This window comes from Oryzias latipes, chromosome 16 (genome assembly GCF_002234675.1).
Source record: "Oryzias latipes chromosome 16, ASM223467v1".
NCBI classification, from domain to species: domain Eukaryota; kingdom Metazoa; phylum Chordata; class Actinopteri; order Beloniformes; family Adrianichthyidae; genus Oryzias; species Oryzias latipes.
Window position 1 is genome coordinate 14,513,442 of NC_019874.2, and position 23,292 is coordinate 14,536,733.

Below are 23,292 nucleotides of genomic sequence, written 5' to 3' on the forward strand. Positions count from 1 at the left end.
GGGAAAAAAAAGGGTCTTATGCTATAAAAACGAAAATTTGTACTTTATTCTGACTTCAAAAACATTCATCTCAAAATATGTTAGACACCTCTATAAGCAAAGCTCCGATCCTAAGAGATTTCTTTTTTAATAATCTGATGGTAAGATCTATTCTAGGCGGAATCATCACAAACACTCAGGTGAAACGTGGATTCAGTTTATGAAAAGGGAAAACAAATCTTTGAAGAAAACTTGCAGACACATTAGGCAAAACGATGATGTTTATTCTGGTATAAAAAGTCAAAATCAGAAGTTCAGATGCAAACTAGACTTCAGTTCTTTACAGTGCAGCCCATTTGTTTTTTCACCTACAGTTAGTCCTATAATCATAAATCACTCAGTCTTATTTGTATTTAAATATAAATAAGTTGCTAATGTGAATAATTCATTGTCAAAGATTATTAGTTTCTGTTAGTGAACTGAACCATCTCATAAAAGAAGAAAGCTTTAAAATCAAGCATGTTGTCTGAATGCGTTTGTATTTGTTCTGATCCAAAAATTCACATTATCATGAAACCAAAAGAGTTTATGCAAACCAATCAAACAGCAGAAGCTTCCTGGTGTTTTAGTTTCTCCAGCATCTTCTTCAAAGAAAACCAGAACCTAGCCTGAGCTTTTTCACAGAAACACACAACTGCTACAGGTTAGTTGCAGTCACATCATCAATCAATGCTTCGGCTTTTTTTCTTCTTCCAACACTTCTGCAAAATTCCGTGTTGGTACAAAAACAGACACCAGGGGGTCAGCTTCTAACTCAAGAACAATCGGTGTCTAGATTGAAAACAAGTGGATGAGATCCTCTGAAGCTCCATTTAGCTGCTGTGGACCAGATTGACGAAGAGGAAGAGCGAGGCAAGAGAGATGGCGCCGGTCAGCACGGCCTTCACCAGCAGCACCGTCCAGCTGCCCAGCAGGAAAACGTGGACAAATAACCTGGAGGGTCAGAGGAGGGGGGGGGGGGGGGGGGGGGGGGGGTAACTGTGAGTTCGCTTTAAAGCAGAACAGCCGGAGCAGTCTGGTGTAAATCTCATGGCGGTTATGTTGCAAAACCAAAACACACAAACTTTCTATTTTCACTTGTGTGATTGTATCAGAGGAAAGAGAGTGGATCAGCCTGAACTGTCTTAGTATGAAGCAACTCTGCCACTCCTGCAAATAGTTTCAGGCAGTGTTGGGACATGTCAAGAAGACAGTAGTACGTTGCAAGAGTGGAACCCGCTTTCATTCATCGGAAAGGAACCGGGATCCACTTCCGCTATTAATGGCTTTAAAAATGTAACAAATTAGTAAAACGTGGTGTTGTTCCTTTACAGACGGACATCTCAGGTATTTAACCTATAATCTGTCTTTGTTTATGTGAGTCCATGCAATGTCACTGATCAGTCTGCAGCTTACTTTTTTCTCAATCCCCAATTTAAAACTCGTCACTTCAGTCCGGAGTTTGGTTAATTTTTATTCAAACTAAACTAAAAACATTTAAGAAATATACATCTATCAATGAAAAGTGTTCTTTATCAACATTTAAAAAGGTTCTCACATCTGACTTTTATTACACAGTTGCATTTCTTAAATGTAACTTGTGTTTTACTTCTTATCTGTGCATAAATTTAAAACAAGACACAAACAGGAACTGCAGGTCTCAGCGTTGCAATGATGTTGCAGCGCCCTCTTGTGGCTCATCAAGTTACAATCAAGCACAACTAATCTTTTAATCCCTCTTTGTTTCGGTAATGCCTGAAAGATTTTAGTGATGACATGCAAATATATTCTGAAAATATGGAGCTAAACCAGGAGAAAGATGAAAAAAGAGGGTTTACAAAATAATTTGGTTTTAAAACAAAACAATGTACAACTTTCTAGTGTTTTTGGTGACATGCATGTCTGCCTAAGAGGTAATGGCATCAATGACTTACTCCATCAAAAAGGCCTTGTAGACACACAGAGCCACCAGGACAGTAACAGGCAACCGGAAGCTCTTTGGAAGATCATAGCGTGTAAACATCCACACTGCAGCTGCCATGGTAATGTAATGGGCCTGTGCACACACAAACACACACACACACACACCCCACCCACACACACACACACACACACAGACAGAAATAGTTAAGATAAATGTGAATATTCACAGAATAAACTGTCATACTTGACTGAAACCAAGAAACATATGACAAAGAACCAATAATACTAAAGAGGCTGTTAAATAATTTTACCATTAAGGCTCATTGAAGTCTTTTCGTGTGATGTCATTAGAATACAAAGTGGTTATGAAGAGAAGAGGTGGCATAACGCCTGCTTACCAAACTTATGTTAGAGTCAAAGCTCATCTGGATGTACTTCCAGTCAAACTCAATGCCTCTGGCTCCGACCCACAAAGGAAGACACCTGTAAAAGCATGTGAAACAAAAAGCAATGTCCGCTTTTCACATTTTTTTCTTTAGGTAAAGTCACCATTTTTAAAGTTGAATTTGCAGGAGGAAACTTTACTGCCAACCTTGACATCACAAGTTCTGCTGTTGCCCAGCCCATGGCAGCCACCATGATCTTGTACTCTCCTTTTCCAGCATTGCGGGACATTACCAGATGGAGACCCAACAAGTCTGCCAGGTCTACTGTTGCCTTCATGAACTCCTGGAGAAAAACACACACCGGTCAGCATGCACACTGCAGCCATGATCTTCCTCTTTAGGCTTTCCTTGCAGACTAAAAACCTGAGTCATCTGTAATAAATTATTCTTTTAAATACATATTTATAGAATTGCTGGAAGTTTGAGGTTCAGAGAGAAGACAGATCAACTCTGTCAGCAGTTATGGGAAAATCATACAAGATCATTCCTGATCCCCCCTTCCTTCATGTCTAGATCCCGCCACATGTTCAAATGAATCTCTGCCGTTCTTTCCACCTTTAAGATTCCTGATGTTTTTGTGTCATCTAAAAGATAAAATAGATTTATTAGTTATTCTTCCTTTATTTATCAGAGGTTCACTCTTACAATACATCCCTAACTTTCTGCTCTAAGTTCAAGAAGATCTGGTTTGTTATCATCAATGTCAGGGTGTCAAACTCCAGGCCTCGAAGGCCGGCCTCCTGCTGGTTAGAAATCCTACATTATCTGCTCCAGATTATCCCAGTCAAGTGTGTTTAGTTAATAAGGAGCTTCAACGGCAAGTTGGTTATATTGTCATTTAAAACTGAAATCCCCAAAAGTAACAGAGACTATCAATAAAAAGAATTCAAAACAAAATCTTCAAAGACGTACCCCAACAAAGTCATACACTCCTGCTCCTCCTTCCCATGTAGGAAAAAATGTGGCAAGAAAAAGCATCTACAAAACAAAAGTCAACAACAAAAGCATTTATCGTTCCAGAACATACATCTTTTGTATTTTTGTGTGAAATCTAAAAGATAGTACGAGCCTTTTTTATTTCTTACTTTGCAGAGTTGGACAAACAAGTAAGTTGCACCAGCTTGGACGCATCTCCAGAAGGCGTTATACTCCGAGCTAAGCATTCAAAACACAAACTAAGAATTATAATTCGTTCATGACAGGTTGTTTGGAAAATTAAGCACAAAAATGCAACAAAAATAATTACACAAAACTTCCATGTAATATATGTAGTGAAGCTCTTTCATTCAAAGTGCACAACACAAAACAGAACTAAGTGGATTATACAAACCATCTTCCAAAACCTGACAGTGCTAAGAAGATTATTACCAAAGAATGAACAGCTCACAGCCATTTTTTACTGCTGGGCTGTCATTAAACAAGGGACAAAAAACAACTACACTTTCCTTTCATTTACCACTGGATGGTTTGTTTGCAGTGAAATAGGTGTGATCACAAATAATCACATTTATACTCACAGGCCACTGCACTTGTATGTTATAAAGTAGGGAAAGTAAGCCAGGGCGAAGCAGTTTCCAAAGTGAAAAAGTGTCATGATGACTCTGGTCACCAAACTGGAAAAAGCACAAAAACCACTTCATTTATTTTACAAAGTCGAATTCATTTCAACTACTTTTCATTGTATGATTTACTTAAGTAAATTAAAAAAAACGTATACAATTTAGTGAAGATTATATTTGTCTGATTACTAAAAAAAAAATAAAAAAAACATTGCACAAAATGTTGACAAATTAAACGTCTAAGTCTTGGATCCAAAGCAAATGTGTATACAAAAGGGATTGTAAATATTTTTAATTTATGGGTTACTAATTCTGTATCAGAATGGAATGTATCGCTGTAATGTTTAATTACATCTAAAAAAAATGTAAGCAATGAATTACAAACAATCTGGACGCCCGAAGGTTAAGCTACTATGCTAACAGGGGGAAAAGCTAACGCTTTTTTTTCATCAGAGAAGAATGAACTTAAGTCAATTTAATTAAACTAGCCTATATGACGTACATTTAAAATAAACGAACATATAAAATTAAACTTACAGAACTGAGGGGGTAAAAGGGGAAAAACGCTGCCTCGTCTCGACACTTGACAGCGAACGGAAACGACCGTGGTCACTTTGAAATGTGTCCGACTACAAACTCTCCCCGAACAACATGTTCCGCGTAAAATGTTTTTCTGTGCTGTTATGTTATTGTTTGTTTGACGTTTGTAACTTTTTTTTTCCATTTTACATCCAGAACTACAGTGCCAAAATAGATTTCAAGTTGTGTTTAATTTTTCCTAAAACATTTTAGAAATATTGAACTCAATTTACAGATTACTTAATCAGTCACGTTGTGAATTTTCAATGGGAAAGTCAGATAATAAGCATTTTAAATTATTTTACGATTTGAAATAAATGATGCAGATAGACAGCAAATAAATTGTGCTTTATTGATTCTCATTCCTTCATTTTCTATTCTGTTTTGTCCCTTTTGGGGTCGCCGGCCACTTTTTGGGCGAAGACAGGGGACGCCCTGGACAGGTCGCCAGTCTGTCGCAGGGTAGAATGTCCACAATCAGACACCCATACATACGTACACCTATGGACAATTTAGCGTTGCCACACAGAAACTCCACACAGAAAGGTCCCCATTGATGTTGTTTTTCACAACCCCCAGCCGGGACTTGATTCTGAACATGCAAAAAAAAAAGGTAAATAAAAAAGTAAAAAAAGGTTAAAATAACAATTTTAATAATTTTTTTCAGGAAGAACAAAGCAGCACAGTAAACAATTAAAAATTTGAAATAAAATCCCAGGATTTGGTTTAACAACAGAGTCTGTAATGGAATCATAAAAAATATCTTCAGTCAGAAGTCCTTGAGGTTCTCCAGCGGCGGCCAGTGAGGCCTCTGTATGAAAGTCTGGAGCAGGTGGAGGCAGCTTCACCTGTTCATCCTGGCTAGAGATGGAGGCTGTAACGGAAACAGAAAGATGCAGGTGAAGTCGCAGTAGAAGCTGCTTTAGAGGTGCTGGCTGCTCTGCTGGTTTACTGGAAGACTCACACACAGGAAGATCAGCTGTCAATGGAGAGGACAGAATTGAGAGACAGTCTGGCTCTGAATTGGATGACAGTGCTGGTATAGCCTGGTTTTTTGTCAGGTGTTCCTGGTCTTGGGGCCAAAACACCATCTCGTGTTGCGGCTCTGTCGGAGCAGCATCATTTCCCTCAGCCTGGCAGGCAACCCTGTGATAGTTCCCTTGAGGATGTTGTATGATGTGGTTTTACTTTAGGATTTTAAAAATATAAAAACTTTGACTTAAAAAGTAATACATCTAAGTAAGATATCTGCAACTTAACAATACCCTTATCTTCAGACTTGTGTCCATTTTCAGGACAATAGTTCCTGCTGTTTGCCTGCAACTTACTGCTCTTCGAGCATCTGCTGAGTCTTCTCGATCAGTAGATCCCCCATGTCTTCAGGTGAGAGCAGCTAATTCTGCTGCAGCCTGTCTATCTCAACCTCAGCAAACCTAAAAATGATAAGGAAGATTACACGTGATCTTGCTTAATTGAAGAGAGAAGTTGTTCTCATTCAGCCTCTTGATGTCACACGAAAACCATTTGACACATCAAAATAGGAAGACTTGCTGAACAGCAGGTCTGCCAGGTCCACAATTGTGGGTCAAACAATGATGGTGAAACAAAATACTAATAAGAATAGCAGTAAAAACCGCATCTCTTTTCAGGTACCAAACAGAATAAAAACAGAATGCCTTCATGTAACCATGGAAACAGAATTTTGTTTGAGCAAGGCCGGATATTGGTACAGGCAAAGGGGGACAATGCCCCCTACTTTGTAACTGCTCCCCAAAATGTGATGCATTGCAAAAATCCACAATAATCAGCTTAGTAGCTTTGTGATAGACGTCCACCCTGAGACTGGAAGGTCATGAGTTCAAATCCAGGCCGAGTCATACCAAAGTCTTTAAAAATTAGAACTCAATGCCTCTCTGCTTGACACTCACCATCAAGGGGTGCGATTTGGGCGGGCTCCCGAGTGTGGCAGTGCCCGTAGCTCATTTGGTCCTTAAATTTAACTTGATTAAAGAGATAAAAAATTACCAGGAAAACGAAAAAACAAAAAATTCTGGTCCAAGCCGGTATTTGCAGAAAGTAGTGTCAATAAGAGACTTCCTGATTTATTTATTTTTGTTGATTTTATTGATTTATTTCAAGCATTGTAATCAAAGCAATAAAGAATTTACACATTTATCAAACTCATTACAGAAATGATGAAATGCATAGATTAAAAAGGCAGAAAACAAAACGAAAATGTCACTTAAATCACATTTGCTTAATTAAATACAGTGATCATTAACTGAAGTATAAGTAGAGTTTGTTTTATTGCTTGAAAAGGAGTGGGAAGAAGCAAGCTTATATAATCCCACCCCTACTGAGTTCATTCATTTGATAGTTTAACAGTGTTTTTAAATCCGATTCTGATCAGATAGATTCTCTTGACTAACAAAATCCGGTGCCTAGTAATGATTGATGATCTTCAGAAAACATTCATTCATGATTTCAGTAAACAGTAACGGTACCGATATGTAATAATTGATTATCATTAGAACACATAACATTAAACCAGAAATTATTGTTACACATTACAGATCAATCACTTCAACATTAACTTCATAATACATATCAAATAGGAGAAGATAGATATTGACGGGATAACTGATACAATGACAGCTTACTTTACGAAGCATTTTAGGGCCTTGGAGGGCTTGACACCCCAAACTCTCAGAACACCCCCCACACCCTCCACACCCCCGGGAATCAACCCGCACGCCATAGTGGGGCTGGCTAAATCCAGACCTGCTTCTGGGCAATGTTTATTCAGAAAATTGTAATAAATGGGTTAATGTCTTAACCCTAAGCATTTATTCAAAAAGCCATTAAAAATGATTAAAATTGTAAGTTTAAAGCTGACCCATCAGACATAATATGTTCAGAGCCTCTTTAAGTCTCAGTATTTTTACTAGAGTCAACATTAAACAAATACGAATGAAATGCATACAAACACAGCAGGTAATGTCCATTTTTCATGACTTTTTGTATATAATTAAACTGCAAATTTTACATTTTTTTGCAACTAATTTTCTTGTAGGAAATGTCTGGTGAAAGGGTAAATGTAAGTTGAATTATACAAATGTAATAATGTCACAATCAAATGTTATAAAACATGAGGAAAACACCTTTTGAGATTTAATTCAAATATGCAATTTGACCACTTTACAAAAAAAAAAACAAGGTCATCTTATTACATTGTGTCAGGAAATCAAAAATTAAAAAGGATAAATAAATTGGTTTTAAAGAAATGTTCTGACTTCTAAAACGACATACATTAAATATGTAAGCAAATAATCTTACCTAAATTTCATTTAAATGCCTTTTGTTCCTTTGTTTAAATCAAACTCATTTGTTTGGCTCCTTAAGAAAACAGAAAGTAAATAACATGAATGCATATTCAAATGTCATGCCACAGTTTTGTTTTGTCTTGTAGCTTAAAGTTTACAAAGTTCTTAGAACAACCTATTTTTTAATAGCAATCTTCATCAAACAAAAGTCCCCAATCCTTAATCAGTAGCTAACATGCACCATTGGTAAATAAATATTTCAGTGCACCTAAATAAATTAAATCTACATTTGCAATTTTTTTGCCCAATTTCCATTTAGACTTCTAAATCACTTCCTGTTGCACAGAAACTTTGATTACATTACAGGTCATCCTCTTTCTCATGCGTTTCCCTGGAGGTTTAATCCCCTACTGTAGTTCTAGAACATATGAAATTTTTTCTCTCAGAGCAGTCAACGATCATCCATTCATCAATGCCGTTTTTGGACACAGCGCCGCAGAATTTCCACTGGGCCGGGCACTTGGGCAGCATCTCCTGCTGGTTGACTGTGCTTCCATCTGACCAAAACCAATCTTCTCCCAGGAAGCGCAGACCTGTCCAAACCTAAAGAGCACACAAGGGAATTTTACACATAACAGGGGGAAAAACTGCTTTCTGACAAATAAAGTTCAAACTTGAAATCATTTTAGAGGTTTTATTTTCTGTTGAAAGAAAGTGAATGAACTCTCCAACCTGATCCGTGGTGGCTTTGTAGATCCTGTCTCTGATGTAGCCAAGACTTTGCGATGTCGACAAACTCAGGAGGTCATACTTAAAATAGGATGTTGACAAGCTCCTGCAGTGGTTCAGAGCATCCTCCCAAGTTTTCTTCTCAGTTATAAACAGCAGATTATCGCCATAGCAGACAAAAGGACGTTCTGAAGAGCACACTTTGTTCTCCCAATTGTTAGTTTTAGTTAAAGTGCCACACTTTGCATTAAGCACCTGTCCAACAACCAGCTGTTGTAACCATTTATTACTCTGTGAGACATCATCTCCCGTGAGACCTACACCAGTTCTGAGACAAAAATTAAAAAGATCAGGAGCTTCTTAGGAGTATTTTTTCACACCACAATTCCCAGATACTTACCTTACATCAATCCATCTCCAAGCCAAATCCAGATCTTGATGTAGACCTATCCAGACGTCATTCACCTTTTTTTTTTCTAGCCAGTCAGCGAGGTCATCTAGATTTACAGTGTTCGAGGAAACCATGTCAATGTAATTGTATTGGCAGTATTGCCTTGCATCATCCCAGCTCTTTTCATTTCCAGGCATGTAAACTGTTATTTCCAATTTTGCTTCTAAGTGGAACACAGTTGCCAGAAAACAACAGAGAATGAGCCCTGGGCTGCTCTTCTTCTCCATGTCAAACAGTGTCGTCACCTTAGATCAAATGTGACTGAATGAGAGTCATCTCTGTGCTTTTATAGCAGCAGGGAAGTCAGTGACAGATGGACACACCTCACCCCATCCACCTGACCAGTGGTGGTTCTCCACAAGTGCTGTTGGTCTAAAGAGGGGCATAGTCACTATGACTGCAACATTTTTTAAGGTTTGTTAGTAAAAAAGAAACATTTTAATACACTTATTTTCAGCCTGGAAACGCTCCAATATCAGCAAACTGAAACAAAACGTGAAGCATAATATACCGTACCTTATTAAAAGAAATATTTCATGATGTTCTTTAAATGAGAAGATGTAAATACAGAAAAATGATACATCTCTGTGTCAAGTTTTTAATTATTCTATTAAGAAACCTCTCAACTTGGTCCTTTTCTCCAAAACATGTTCTCCTTACCTTCAAGAAAACCCCATGCTATTATTTACCAGCTCAAAAAAACTCAAGTATAACAAATGCTGGTTGAAAGAGCACATTATCTGTCTAAGCTGTTAAGCAACAAAAGTTGTCTGGACTTTTAAAGGCTTCAAACTGATAAAGTAAAAACTTGAACAGAAGCAATGGAAGTACAAATAAAAAAAGATTTTCCCAACCTTTTTTGCAGACACACCTGTTGATAATCAGGTTATTAACTAATTAGCTGCACCTGGCTGCTGAGTCTTTGAGTTCCACGAAATGATTCTTTCATTTTCAATTTTATTCAATTATGCATTGTTTATTTCACAACAAAAATGATTTTTAAGCAAAAATGTATACAAAACAAACATTCTATTCTGGACAGTTGAAAATTGTTGTCTTTTGTGTTAGTCTTTGCAGATTTCAGAATCCTGTCTTCTCAAGACTTTTCTCTAAAGCTTATTTAATTTTCTGTCTAGTCCTGCTGCTGTTTTTTTTTCTAAAAAAGATAAAAGAGTTTAACGTTGTCTGAGCATTTTGGCTTTCTTTGCATTAACTAATGTAAGAAAAAAAATCAGAAATTATGTTTTGTCCTCCAGTAAAAAGTTCTTTAAATGTAACTAAATGTTGACAAGGAAACAAAGAAAAGCAAATCGAAGTAAACACTTTTTGCAGTCTTTTGTGTACAAGCTGTTCTTCAGTTTTGATTCAAATGTTCAGTCAAATCAGCTTTTAGGTTTGGATGTAGAAATCAAACTACAGGTAAATGACCAGATTTGAATCTGGAACGAAGACTTGTTTTTTTTGTTCTATCTTTACTCCTCTGCCTTATCTAAAGATTCAAAGCGTTGTTTCAAACCCAGCCAGCCAGACATGCTCATGTTTTGCTATTATCACAAGCCACTACACACCTTTTTGCTGAGGCGCAGACACATCGGTGCATCTTTATTGAAGGGACAACTTTAATTGCAAAGGCGTTGTTGCATGACCTCATATGAAAATCCAAACAAATCAAGTCAGAGATTAGTAAAAGAACTGTGGATAAGTAAAGTCTGTCCAATACTCAGGTGCAATATCCAGATGTTTGAAGGATGTGCATTTATTAACAAACACAAATTAATGCCACTCTGTTACATATAAAGTTATCAGGTTATGCATATGTGCACAACATCGCCTGTGTTATTTTATGAAATTAAACTATAACATACATTAATTTTCTCAATGGATGAATACCTTTCTGGGTCACAAGGCTGCTGGACAAGGCTGCCATGTGCAGGTCGCCAGTCTGACGCAGGGTCAGACAATCACAGACAATCACATTCACAGATTGGGACCATTTAAAATGAACCAATTCACCTATGAAGCATGTTTTTGGGACTGTGGAAGGACGTTGGATTGGCAGGAGAAAAAAACACACATGGGGATTACATGCAAACTCAAAAAGATCAAACCAGAGCCTTCTTGCTGTGACTGCTAACCACTGCTCCACCCTGCAGCCCCTAAACCATAACACAAAAGTGGACAAGCATTGGAGCACTCTCAATGCTGTTAACAGATTACATCATTAAGACAATTGTGTGGATATGCAAAGCACCACCTCAAAAGACTAAACACTATCTAACTTAAATATTAAATTTATTACAATGTTGTTGTTCACCTAAGCATATCCCTTCAAGGGTTCCCATAGTGAATCCCCTCTCACTGATTTGCACAGGTGGTTTGGCAGACAGTTTCATGCCATAAGCCCTTCCTGACACAACCCTATATTTTATCTGGGCAGGGGTCCCGCACTGGAATTACATTTTTTACAATACATCATAAAATATATGCATAAATCTGTATAAAATATGATACAAACAATAAAAATTAGACTGAAATGGTAGGAAATTTGGATTGTTTGTGTGAGAAAAAGTACTTTGAAAGGTCAGAAAGATCAGTCAAGCGTATATTAATAACAAATTCCCTGCTGAAACACTTAAAATGGAATAAAGGAATAATTTGTCATGAGTTCAGTCAGAATAGAGAAAACGTCAATGTGTCCCTTCCCAAACATTATGAAGTAATGGTTGAAAATGTACTTTAAATGTTAGATACCTGTCATCTGAATGCAATTAATGCAACCAGTTCAGCATTATGGGACAGTCAGCTCACTTCAGAGGCAGATACTCTCATTAAAAAGAGACCTGATTTCATGTTTTCCTCTTAAACTGTAGAACTATCGTCTTTACATGTGCAGTAACTTTCTGAAAAACTAAAATTAGTAGTCCTTAGGTGCAAAAGACACAGGTTTCTGCTGCAGACTGATTTTCCTTTTTTGTGTATAATGTGGCATGTTACTTTATTTGAGGTTATTGCTATTTTTCCAGACCTACACCAGATGGGATTTATGTCTCAAAGTGGGAACAAAAGCATTTTCTAGCTTCTTTTAACATAAAGTAACCCTTCTACAGAAGAAACAAGTCTGACCTGTTCTGCAGTACAACACCAACACACAAAGTGGCTTCAAAGTTTCATTGTGTAACCTCATCTATCAGGGTTTAGTATCTCTTTATTAAATGTTCTGTGATTACTGGTCACATAACATGGATGCCCTCTACTGGAAGGAGCCGAGCAGTCTTTTGTGCTGGAGCAGTTAAGGATGCCTCTCCATGCAGGAGGTGGGACAAAGGAGGATGATAGCAAAGCTTTCCTCTGTGTCTGATGTGCTAGAACCTGCTTCTTGTATGGTTGTGTAAATGCGCTATAATTCTGGTTTAATTTAAGCGTACAGATTTTATTTTGCTCTCTAATGATATATCATGGACATCCTATTATTTTTTACTTGTGGTATTTTTAAAAGATTATTTTATTTAGTAAAAAAAAAAAAACAGAAGCATTTTGAGGGTTTTTCAAACTTTATTTCTTGGTCTCATTCATCTCAAAGCAGGATTACACAAGGCCTGCCTTTCAACTTCCTCCTTCCACCGGTGAATAAGCTTTTAAAACACAATGACAGTGAGATGGATACAGTAGTCACCACAGAACTCAGTCATAACAACATCTAGGGCAGAAGGAGGTTTAAAGGGGCACACGGACACAAAAACACTTTTACCAACCGGTCGCCTCATAATGAAAAATGAAGGGACAGATGAACTCAAAACACTGAAACACTGCTGCTGCCGCCTACATATACTGTAGTAGATAGAGCTAAGGGCAGGGACGCTATGACTTGGCTATGGGTGGGCTGGTGTGTTAAAAGAGCAGGGAGGGGATGAGGAGGGTTGGGGTGGTCCCTTTCCTAACTTCTTCTCTGGGCAGTTAGTGTCTACTCCTTGGAATGCATGTACAGCAGCAGGTCAGCCACGCGGGTGCTGTAGCCGTACTCATTGTCATACCTGCAGAGGAAGGCAGGGAGACAAAAAGAACTCAGCCTCACTTTTTCAAATTAGCTAATGTTGCATGACTTTGAGGAAAACTCACCAGGAAATGAGCTTGACGAAGTTGTCGTTAAGAGAGATGCCTGCTCCAGCATCAAAGATGGAAGAGTGAGTGTCACCAATGAAATCAGAGGACACCACCTGGAATAAAAGAACAAACGACATTTTAGATTTTTGGAACACTCTTGCAGGGAAAATACCCATTTTGTCAAAAAAGTTGGTGACCTTTTAATGTGAAAGCCTTACCTGGTCTTCGGTGTATCCCAGGATCCCCTTCATGGGTCCATGCGCAGCCTTCTTAACAGCCTCCTTAATCTCGCCGTAAGATGCGGCCTTGGACAGGCGGCATGTTAGATCCACCACAGACACATCAGCCACTGGCACCCTGAATGCCATACCTGTCAGCTTTCTAAAGACACAAACAAATCAAAAATGAGTCAAAGTCGGGTTTTCATTAGCCTCCTATCACAAATCTCTTTTCGTGTGTTTTACAAACCCGTTGAGAGCAGGGATGACTTTGCCCACTGCTTTGGCAGCACCAGTGGAAGCTGGAATGATGTTTGCGTGGGCACCACGTCCATCACGCCAGGCCTTGGCGCTAGGACCATCCACTGTCTTCTGAGTGGCTGTGTAAGCATGAACTGTAGTCTGCAGAAGGGCAGCGGTACAGGCACACATCAAATAAGACAAAGTAAAGCAACCGCTTTGTGTGCAACAGGTTTTCGGGGACTGACCATGAGGGCCTCCTCAATGCCAAAGTTATCGTGAATGACTTTAGCCAAGGGGGCCAGGCAGTTAGTGGTGCAGGAGGCATTGCTATAAATAAGAGAAAAATATTTAAATAGGAAGATAAATATGAATTCTATATAAAGCTTCTAAAAAATACAAAACACAGCTAAAGCCAAACAAGAAAGTAAAGCGTTACCTGACGATGGTCATGCTAGAGGGGTCGTATTTGTCTTCGTTGACTCCCATGACAAACATTGGAGCGTCGGGTGAGGGGGCAGACACGACCACACGCTGTGCCCCACCTTGGATGTGAAGCTGTTGAGCACAGAAGTAGATGACAAGTCAGAGGCGAGACTCTGGGAAACCTTTGTGTTCTGACCTGTGTAGGTGTGTGTGTGTGTACATACTGAGGCCTTTTCCACACTGAGAAACACTCCGGTGGACTCGACTACGTATTTGGCTCCAGCGCTGCCCCAAGGGATCTCAGCTGGCTTCATGCTAAGAACAAAACAGCAAAATCCTTGAATAAACCACATCTGTAGTTTTCATTAAAAAAACTACATTTTCTTTTCAGGGAGGTCTGGTTTTAGATCAGACCAGGAGAAATCCCTGCCATCTATGTCAACTATCTAATTCTCCTAAAAAGTCACACGTTTTAAAGCTGTTTGTCTTCACCAGCACCTAAAAATGAAAACATGTTAGTGTGGACACAGTTCAGCCAACATAACTTACCACTGGAAGACAGAGATGGCGTTCCCATCGACTATCAGCTTGCCGTCCTCATGGGACACTTCTCCATGGTAACGTCCATGAGTGGAATCATATTTGAACATATAGACCTGCAAAGATGAGAGAAAAGCTTTGAGTCCTTCTAAAGACTGTTTGAATGTCTGTAAATATAACACATTCTGTCTGTATCGCCACGTTCTCACCATGTACTGCAGGTCAATGAAGGGGTCGTTGATGGCCACAACTTTGATGCCTTTCTGGAGGCAGGCCCTCAGGACCAAGCGGCCAATGCGGCCAAAGCTGCAGACAGACACAGATTACATAACAGTGAGTTTGGGGACAGCAGAGAAATGCTCTCAAAATGTCTAACCACCCCCTGGGAACTGCCACACATTTTTTTTCAGACACCATCTATGAAAACAGTCTGTAACCCTCCACATCTCCTACTAAAGCGCATTGGTCATATCTTCATGCTAAAAAGTGATTGGGAGGAACTTCTAAAAACATCATTATGACTAAGCAAAAATGAAGTGGTGCTGAGATTTTTACTCTTTAAAAGGCCATTTACAGTAATAGCTCCTCTTCAGAAGCATTCGTTAAGCATCCCTGCCCATCTATCATCATCCTGCCTAAAGAATTACACCATCATCAAAACTGTTCTGGACAGTAAAAGTGTTAACTAACCCATTGATTCCAACATGGAGGTCTGCCATGATTGCTGTTGCTTAGGTGGAGTGGAGGTATCTGGAAAACAAACATCACCCACATTAGGAACATGGTAAAATAGCATTTTCTTATGGCATTTTTCTATCGAACGTTCTATGGTGATTAGTGCCCAAATGCACTTTCCATTCCCAGTCTCATTCCCCCACATATTCCCACACTGACGGCGGCTCCACTTCCATACATGGTGCCGACCACAGCCACCAGGAATTATGTGGGGTTTAGTTGTCCAAGGACGCTTTAGCACATGGGCAGGCAAAGAACCTGGAATATTTGTATCAGAGGTTGACCGCTCCACCTCTGGAACAGCAGCCGCCCCAAGATGACAAGTGACAAAATCTGTATTATACTTGATATTAACTGGACACTTATAGAAAAAAATCAAGTTCTAGAAAATCTGTTGGACCTGAACATTCAAAAAACTATAAAGCTGCAACCACTGGTGTTGCAGTAACTTATCTGTCCAAACACATAGAAAAGATTCAAATTTACTGGCTGCAATAATTGGTCTAGTTTGATCAAACATAAACGTTAGTTACAAGTTAGAGATGGCATCCTTTTTTGCTTTCCATGGTTTGTTTCTACAGCTTTATGCAGCTATGCATAATATGTTTCTAAATGTGTGACTGAGAGTAAATGAGGACGTGATTGTGTGAAGCCTCTGTATGGAGAAACTGTGTATTTTATGGGCATGTGGGACAGGGAGGTGCTGCTGAGTCACAATGAGGCAAGCTGGGCAAAAAAAAAAAAAAAATGGTGAGAGCAATGCAATAGACAGTGAGTTGCATGTAAAGCTGCTGAAACCTGCTAGGACCTGTCTGCCAGCTGGGTAGATGTGTTGACTTGGCCATTTAGCTAAACTATGCAACCTGCCTTCACCCCTGCTCTCCTCTCCCAGCTGCTGGCTCCTCCTCTTCCTTCTTCCCTAAAGTTCCTCACAGGAGGCTCACGAGGATTACTATTGGATGACAGAGGGTGGGGTTTGGCGCCTTCATGATGGAAGCACTGACGTTGTGTGTTGTTTGTATTGAATCTCAAGAATCTACTATTTTTGTGGCGAAGAAACACTAGATCTGTGCTATTTAGACATTTAAACTGTTCACTGGGAATGAATTAATCCCAATCCTTTCGGGATTACTGACCACGTTTTTAAAACAGAGGTGTAAAAACGAACAAAAAGGCGGCTGCTCAGCAGCGGCGGAGTCTGTGTAATGGTGTCGTATGCAGGCAAAGCAGGTGAGTGTAAACCCAGATTGTCCTTGGATCTGACTGGTTGTCATTTTAAAGGACTTTAATCTCCTAATCTGTTGCGCGTGTGGGCATGTCTTCCTCACCAGGGAACAGGCTCTCAATCTGGTAAAAGGCATTGTAGCTGGACTTCAACTAGACGACAGAGGAAGTCTATTTGATTAACCAATGGACCCACGGGTTTTTTTTAATTCAGACCCTTATCCCTCCATTGAGATCTATTGCAGGATTAAAGGTTACACCTGTCGGATTTCATTATAAGAAGGAACTCCAGCGTGGATTTGAGATAAAGACAATGGCGGTGCATATTTGCAGTTGTTCCCATTCAGAAAAAGCCATCTTGTTTCCTGCTGGTTTCATCTATCAGTGAGCAGAGAGACTGACTGCATCATGGCAGCAGCTTTTCACATCATTCAGCAGTGACCCTCTGGGTTTGACCTCTCCTCCTTCACATTTCATCCATCCTGCCTTCTCTCTCCATCTACGACCCCTCTCTTAGTGTTCTCTGCACGCACGAGTTGCCCCCCGAGTTTCCAAAACAAAATGGCTGGCGTCCTGACAAATGACACCTGAGTGCTCCTTTTTCCACGGGAGGTGGAAATTTCCACAGGCCAAGGGGAAGGCCTTTAAAGAAAAAAACAGTGAATCCGAAGCTCCATTACTTCAGTTGAATTGAACGTGCTGTGGCAAGTGCAACAGACGAGAGAATTCCTTTTGACCTCATTTCCCCTCACAAATTTAGCAAACTGCTGCCATGTCATTGTTGGAAGGATAAATCCGGTATCCTACCAGATTCCAAGGGTGGAAAAGTAGGAAAATCTAGAGCTACAGGTAAAAAGCTGCAGAGTGACTGGAATTGATTGTTTTCCTCCCAAAATTATCACACTTTTTCAAAGCATCTTGACAAAAACATGTCTGCAAGTGTATTTAAGTATTGATCCCATTAGACCTTGCTTTTCGCCTCACTTACAATGTTGTTACCACAAAAGGACATCCAAAGCAAAGGAAATGCTTAACGGAAACAGTAATGACAGACAAAATAAAGGCCTGCAGACAGATAACAGCAAGAAGTTGCTGACACTAATACCACAGCAGCCTGTGCAGAGAGACAAGCTACCGCTATGTTTGCACACAAACTAACACTTTTCATGCAGTTCTTTGAGCCACGTATGGATCTTCTGCTTGTAGATGCTTCTAAATGTGTATTTAGAAAATACAAAAAGCAAGCAGGTCTTTTGTGGTTTCAGAACTCAGGCTTGTGCATGCTGAAGACCCTTGGTCTGGGCATTATGCACACTTTTTGGCAGCGATAACAGACACGCCACAGCTCACAGAGCCAGTATTGTGCAGAGAGGAGCTGAAGAGGGTAGAAAGGCAACATTTGGTGAACTGCAGCCTGCAATCTGCTAACTCTCCATAGAAACTGAAAGGAAGACTAAAAAAAATGCTCTTAGAAATTGAATATGTTCAGGAGTAATGTAAAGATTCAAAATGACTTCGGTAAATCTCAATTTTGCATCTCATAATACAGATAAATCTTGTGGTGGCAAACAACATGTCTGAGAAGGTTTAAAATCTTTCAAAACAAAAATATTTACTTGTTTGGATAAATTTAATAGTTTCAAATTCCACGCAGTTCCCAGAAATCTCTCCTGATCATTAAAATGCAGTAACTCCAGCCCCGTTTGCAGCCATTCTTTGTCTACTGGCCCCTTTAATTTGACTCAACTCCCCTCCCTTCCCCCCCACCGATGGATGGCCCCTATTTTTTTAAGCACAACACCCTGTTGGGGGAAGGAAGGTCGAATCATAAGCAGTCGATCAGAAACGCACAGATATTTTATTTTGTGCGTTTCTGATCGACTGCACAAAATATCTAAAATGTGTATTTTAGATATTTTCTAAATACACATTCCTCTGGGATTGTCTCAATCCCAGAGGAATGAGACAATCATGACACCTGCCTATGTTTTATTTCTATGCATGAACATCCTGATTCTGCAATATCTCATCACAGGGATGTTTGGACAATGGAATGTCCAGTAACTTTTGGCATCTCCATTTAAGGGAGTAAATTCAGAGCGGTAAAGAAGACGTGATTTTTATGACTCTTTGGATTCCGACAGGAATTCCTACATTCCTGCAGGGGAAGTGAGTTTCAAAGCAAAGCTGTGGCTGCTTCCTCCCCGTTTGCTCGGCTTACACTTACGAAACAATTTCAAAATGGACACAACAGAAAACGAGCTCACTGCCTTTCTCCAACCTCCACCCTTCTTTCACCATGCTATCTTCACCTTCCCCCATCTTCCCATTCTACTGTCACAGCCTCGTTCTCTGCAGTGTTTTTCCACTGCAGTGGATTAATGGGGCATAAACAGGCTTTCACCATTTAGTCAATTCTTGCATTTTGGCAATCCAAAACTCCAATAGAGGAAGGTTTTCTATGAGCAACACCTGCTACTTTTCTTCTACTCATCATCTGAGAGAAATGCTGAGGAAGCAGCGTGACTGTCTGTCTTTTTTGAAGGTCTCACCACTGAGACATGCCACCATGCTGAGCTGAACAAGTCTATCAAACGCCCGTCACCATAGCATCATCTGTCAGACACTTGCAGGCAAAAGCAAATTGGAATGTGAGTGGTTTCCTGATGACCTAAATGATAACAAAGACACAATGAAAACATCTGCAGGATTTACAGCTGATTGTGTTTACTTTGTGTTCAATTTCATTCAACTTCCTGCTAATCCACACACAACCCTGCACACATGACCAGGATACTCAATTTACATGCAATTTAATGAAACACTACAAGGCTTGTGCATCACTTTGATCACACATCAATTTTAATTCACAAGGTCAGGATTTACTTTAATTGATGTTTTTCTATTACATATCGTCTTCTTTTTTTGTCAAATAAGTCAAATAATCTAAGTGTTGTGACTAGAGTGCAGGGGTTTACTTCCCTTCCAGTAGACAGATTCATTTCCTAAATGTGGTGAAAGTCAGAGCCAAACTGCTGAGTCACTGTAGCTGGTTGTGCTGTAGCTGCATAACTGAGTGGGATACTCATCCTTCAGGCTGGAATCATACCCACCATCGTTCAGGGGGAAATGTGGATTCATCTAAAACCCTTCATCACAGTCATATCCAAAAAAAACAGATGAGTCAAGTCTACAGGTAACTGAGAACAAAAAGACTAAAGTGGAACAAAAATATTGCAAATTCAAATGGACAAAATGTGGATATGAATAATGCTGGGACCAAAACAAAAGGGGGAACATTTTCAAAAAAGAAATTCAAATTCAATCAGCAGACAGACTCCTACATGAAAAAGATGAATCAATATTTTTCTGAAGGAATGTATTTTGGGCTTTTTTCTGGACAAACCAATATGTATTGTATTTTCTGTTGAGATCCCTAGAAACCGAAACCTTTAAAACCAAACAAAATTGCTATTAAAATGGAATACTTAAAACAAATCAATATTTAATTGAATCATGTCAATAGTAAATTGATTGTAAATCCATGAAACCTAGCCGCAGACAAGAACAAACCACAATCAGATCTTTCTGGCACATTTAGAAATACAAATAAAACAGAAACTTATGTTTACAGTTACTTTTGATAATTATAATGAAGGAAAAAATAAGAATAGATAAACTCTTGAAACTGCCATAAATTGTTTTGTTAAACTGCATGTATGTGCATTTTCTATTAACATAAATAGTTATAATGAAATAAAGAAGTGTTATAAGCAGCTTATTACCCATTTATTTAAAGAAAACATGGCTTTTAGCTATGTTATCAAACTCAAAACAGCTGAGCTCATAGCATCACTAAGCTGAAATGTAGCCTGGAGATGTTCTTTGCCTTCTTTTGATAAACTGGTAAGGAGCTGTCAGCACGTCTACACCACATCTAAACACATAAAGTTTGAATTGAAAGGAAACTGCAGCAATCGTAACCTCTTCTGGGCCTTTAGTGCCCTTCATCAGCTGCAGTGATGACCTTCATCTGTCAGACATGGCTGCATCTCTGAGCAGGCCATCGCACCTGCGTGGTGTGCCACAAATCACCATACGGCGAAATATATTGCGTTATAATACAAACCCAAACGGTTTTTGTTTGGGAGTTATAGTGGTACGTTGTTACGGGGTTCTGTGTGGTTTTGGAGTGTACAGGCCTTTTAGCAAACCGCATCAACAGGTCTGTCGAATCTCGACCACCAAACTGCGGCAAAATCATGCGACACTGCGCTGCTCGTGTCCTTCAGAAACCCTAAAGGAAGACTTTCGGCAAAGCGCTCGTTTTGGAAACATGCCTACTTTTAATGTATATTTTCTCTTTTTTTTAATAAAAAAAAACACATGCGTCACAACGTAAGTCTTCATTGCGACTAGCAGAGGAGGCACGTAGCTTCATTTATCTAAACACACCCACGTTAGCATCGATATTTGGACATAAACTAGCTTGACCTAGCTCATTTGGAACAAAAGTTTGGCTATTTTTTCTCTCTTTTTTTCAACAGATATCATGTGTACATATAAAGGCAACCGAAGAACCGTATAACCCTAAATTTTTTTCTGCAAAAGATTATGCAACATGGAGTCTAATCTACTTCCGCAGATGCAGAATTACTAGCTGCCAAAGTCACGTCACTAGAGGAAGACCATCGCTTTGAATGAATGAATCCCTCTATCATGCGAATGAATGAACTAAATGATTTCACCTTAGCTTAGTTAAAAACGTAGATATATTTTCCTTGTTTCAGAGTGTCTGGTTTTCGTCACATGATGCCACTCAGAGAGCGAGCGCACAATCCCCCCTGCCTCCCTCCAAACTGCGAGGCTATGGCGCATCCGCTCCCATCCTCCAGCCTAGCTTCCTGCTAGCTAGCATGTGGTGCGCGCGGCGAAACAAGCTAATCCTAATGAAACTAAATCTATAAAGACTTTAGCATTGAACTGATTATTGTGCGTTGATAACCCACAGAGCATTTTTTTAACGATTTACTTACTCACTGTTTTACACTGATGTAACTAAGTTCTACTAACTAACTGAGTTTGCTAAAATAAACGTCGAGGAAAAAGGTTTAGAAAGTAAGAATACATTGATGTTTTACAAGCTTTACAATCACTTATTCACTTATAGAATGTTATCATTTTACCTCACGGATGCTGGTTCTTCTGTCCAAGTGGGCTGTGCTTTGCGCCGCCTTCCGTTTTTATAGTCGCCTTTGCTGCGGGGAGCCTGGTCGTCCTAGCAACGTGACGTCATATCATCCTTTGCAACGAGGAGCCATTCGGAACGGGGGACTAGTCACGGGTGTTCTTACGAGTGCCATAGAAGAGTTTGTCACTTTCATGTAAGTTATTTGGGATCACGTGATGGTGAAATGAACGACCAGCGACGAGAAACTGTGTAAGTTTATGAACTGTACACGGGGGAGAAATAGGCTTTGCCTCTTTAACCATTTCATAATTTCTGGCATAATATAGTCACACCCTTAAACTTTCTTCTTTAGCATTACACCTCCTCGTGCTCCTCTCCCTCCTTCCTCAATGTCACAACCGCAATAGGCAAGCCTACGTGATGGAGGACGCGTTCAGGGGCAAGAGGAATTTCCTGTATTGCCAATTGACCAAAACTGCATCACACCCGGGTTTCGCTGATTTCATCATTTCATGACTTTTTTCTCTCAGACTCAAAGATTTTACGTTTTAATATGAATACATTCTTTAGTCTTCAAAACTATTGGTTTTATTTATTAATTTTATTAAATAAGTAATAAGTGGATGATAAAATTGAGCGGCAAAATCAATCTATATTTTGAAATAACTTAAGAACTCAACATGACATTTATTTAACTACTGTTTTGCTTATTTTAATAAATGTGAAGGTTTTAATAGCAAACGATTTAGAAACTTTTAAAATAATATCTAATCGTTGCACCGTACAGATCCAGGCCTTGAAGTTTTGACCATTACTCCACACGTCCTTATTCATACAGAAACAAAACTTCATTTCTAATTAAAACCAACCCCCTTCATCTTATTTGTTTATATTTGGCTCATGAATGTTTGAATTTACAAAAAGATAGTTTTCACGTTCAGACCATATGCAGCAGTGCCACCTGCTGGACATTATTCCAACCTGCAACCCTCATTGGTAAAGTTAAATAAAGATTTAAACAGGGATTTTTTTTTTGAAGCACCTTTAATGGTTTTAAATATAACCCAATTTTCTTTATATTTATTCTTAAAAAATACACTTAATGTTGCTTTTTTTTGATGCCCTACACATCAAAAAGAAGCTGCGACCATAAATCATCTTCTTGGAGCTGATTATTTCTGACAATGTTGCCAAATTCAATAAAAAAATTAATCTTATTTCAGTTTAAAAACAAATAGCATGATTGCTTTTTTTCTGTTGTGAAAGCAAAGGTTACATTTAATTAAAAACATTGGACTTTTCCTTTTTATTTTGCTTCAAGATCCATCAATTGTCCTCTAAGAAGTGTCACCTGGTAACTATTGGTTTGTTTGTTTTTCCTGGAATTGACCTGTTTGTGGTCACCATTACCTTGAGGGTCAGAGAAGTGCTCACATCCTTCAGGCCATAATGTGGGTCATTGGTTTCTGTAAAACCAAAAAGGCAAGTAACAGCAACAAACACTGGGAATAAGGCCTGAAGCAGATGAACCCAAAATTGAGAATGTGAGTGGTGGGGGGGTCATCCTTAGACTTAGTATAGTCCTGTGT

General features: G+C 39.2%; 3 protein-coding genes and 1 long non-coding RNA gene across 6 annotated transcripts; all 4 read right to left on the bottom strand.

The window, feature by feature from the left end:
- Positions 1 to 242: 242 nt before the first annotated feature.
- tmem147 (transmembrane protein 147) lies at positions 243 to 4,594 on the bottom strand. The gene is made up of 8 exons (XM_004077780.4): positions 4,484 to 4,594; positions 3,905 to 4,000; positions 3,473 to 3,542; positions 3,300 to 3,365; positions 2,534 to 2,670; positions 2,340 to 2,424; positions 1,953 to 2,074; positions 243 to 972 (listed from the first exon to the last, which is right to left on the bottom strand). Exons 2-8 carry the CDS (start codon positions 3,979 to 3,981, stop codon positions 852 to 854), a joined length of 678 nt encoding a protein of 225 aa, XP_004077828.1. The 5' UTR covers positions 3,982 to 4,000; positions 4,484 to 4,594; the 3' UTR covers positions 243 to 851.
- Positions 4,595 to 5,161: 567 nt separating this feature from the next.
- LOC110016763 lies at positions 5,162 to 6,644 on the bottom strand. 2 transcript variants are annotated; one of them, XR_002292110.2, is made up of 3 exons: positions 5,854 to 6,644; positions 5,490 to 5,630; positions 5,162 to 5,399 (listed from the first exon to the last, which is right to left on the bottom strand). It is a non-coding gene; the product is annotated as an uncharacterized LOC110016763 (long non-coding RNA). The 2 variants fall into 2 exon arrangements; XR_002292109.2 differs by having other exon boundaries at positions 5,490 to 5,684.
- Positions 6,645 to 7,667: 1,023 nt separating this feature from the next.
- Positions 7,668 to 9,969, bottom strand: LOC101171029 (secretory phospholipase A2 receptor-like). Of its 2 annotated transcripts, none has more exons than XM_020710067.1 (4): positions 9,883 to 9,969; positions 8,978 to 9,400; positions 8,581 to 8,905; positions 7,668 to 8,451 (listed from the first exon to the last, which is right to left on the bottom strand). In XM_020710067.1, the coding sequence occupies exons 2-4, from the start codon at positions 9,253 to 9,255 to the stop codon at positions 8,248 to 8,250; spliced, it is 807 nt and encodes a 268-aa protein (XP_020565726.1). In that variant the 5' UTR covers positions 9,256 to 9,400; positions 9,883 to 9,969; the 3' UTR covers positions 7,668 to 8,247. The 2 variants fall into 2 exon arrangements, with proteins under 2 accessions (XP_020565726.1, XP_004078098.2); XM_004078050.3 differs by lacking the exon at positions 9,883 to 9,969 and adding an exon at positions 9,689 to 9,865.
- Positions 9,970 to 12,560: 2,591 nt separating this feature from the next.
- Positions 12,561 to 21,798, bottom strand: LOC101167730 (glyceraldehyde-3-phosphate dehydrogenase 2). Its single transcript, XM_004077781.4, has 11 exons — positions 21,699 to 21,798; positions 15,244 to 15,303; positions 14,763 to 14,859; positions 14,563 to 14,669; positions 14,238 to 14,328; positions 14,027 to 14,145; positions 13,836 to 13,917; positions 13,598 to 13,749; positions 13,348 to 13,510; positions 13,145 to 13,242; positions 12,561 to 13,059 (listed from the first exon to the last, which is right to left on the bottom strand). Exons 2-11 carry the CDS (start codon positions 15,270 to 15,272, stop codon positions 12,990 to 12,992), a joined length of 1,008 nt encoding a protein of 335 aa, XP_004077829.1. The 5' UTR covers positions 15,273 to 15,303; positions 21,699 to 21,798; the 3' UTR covers positions 12,561 to 12,989.
- Positions 21,799 to 23,292: the final 1,494 nt, after the last annotated feature.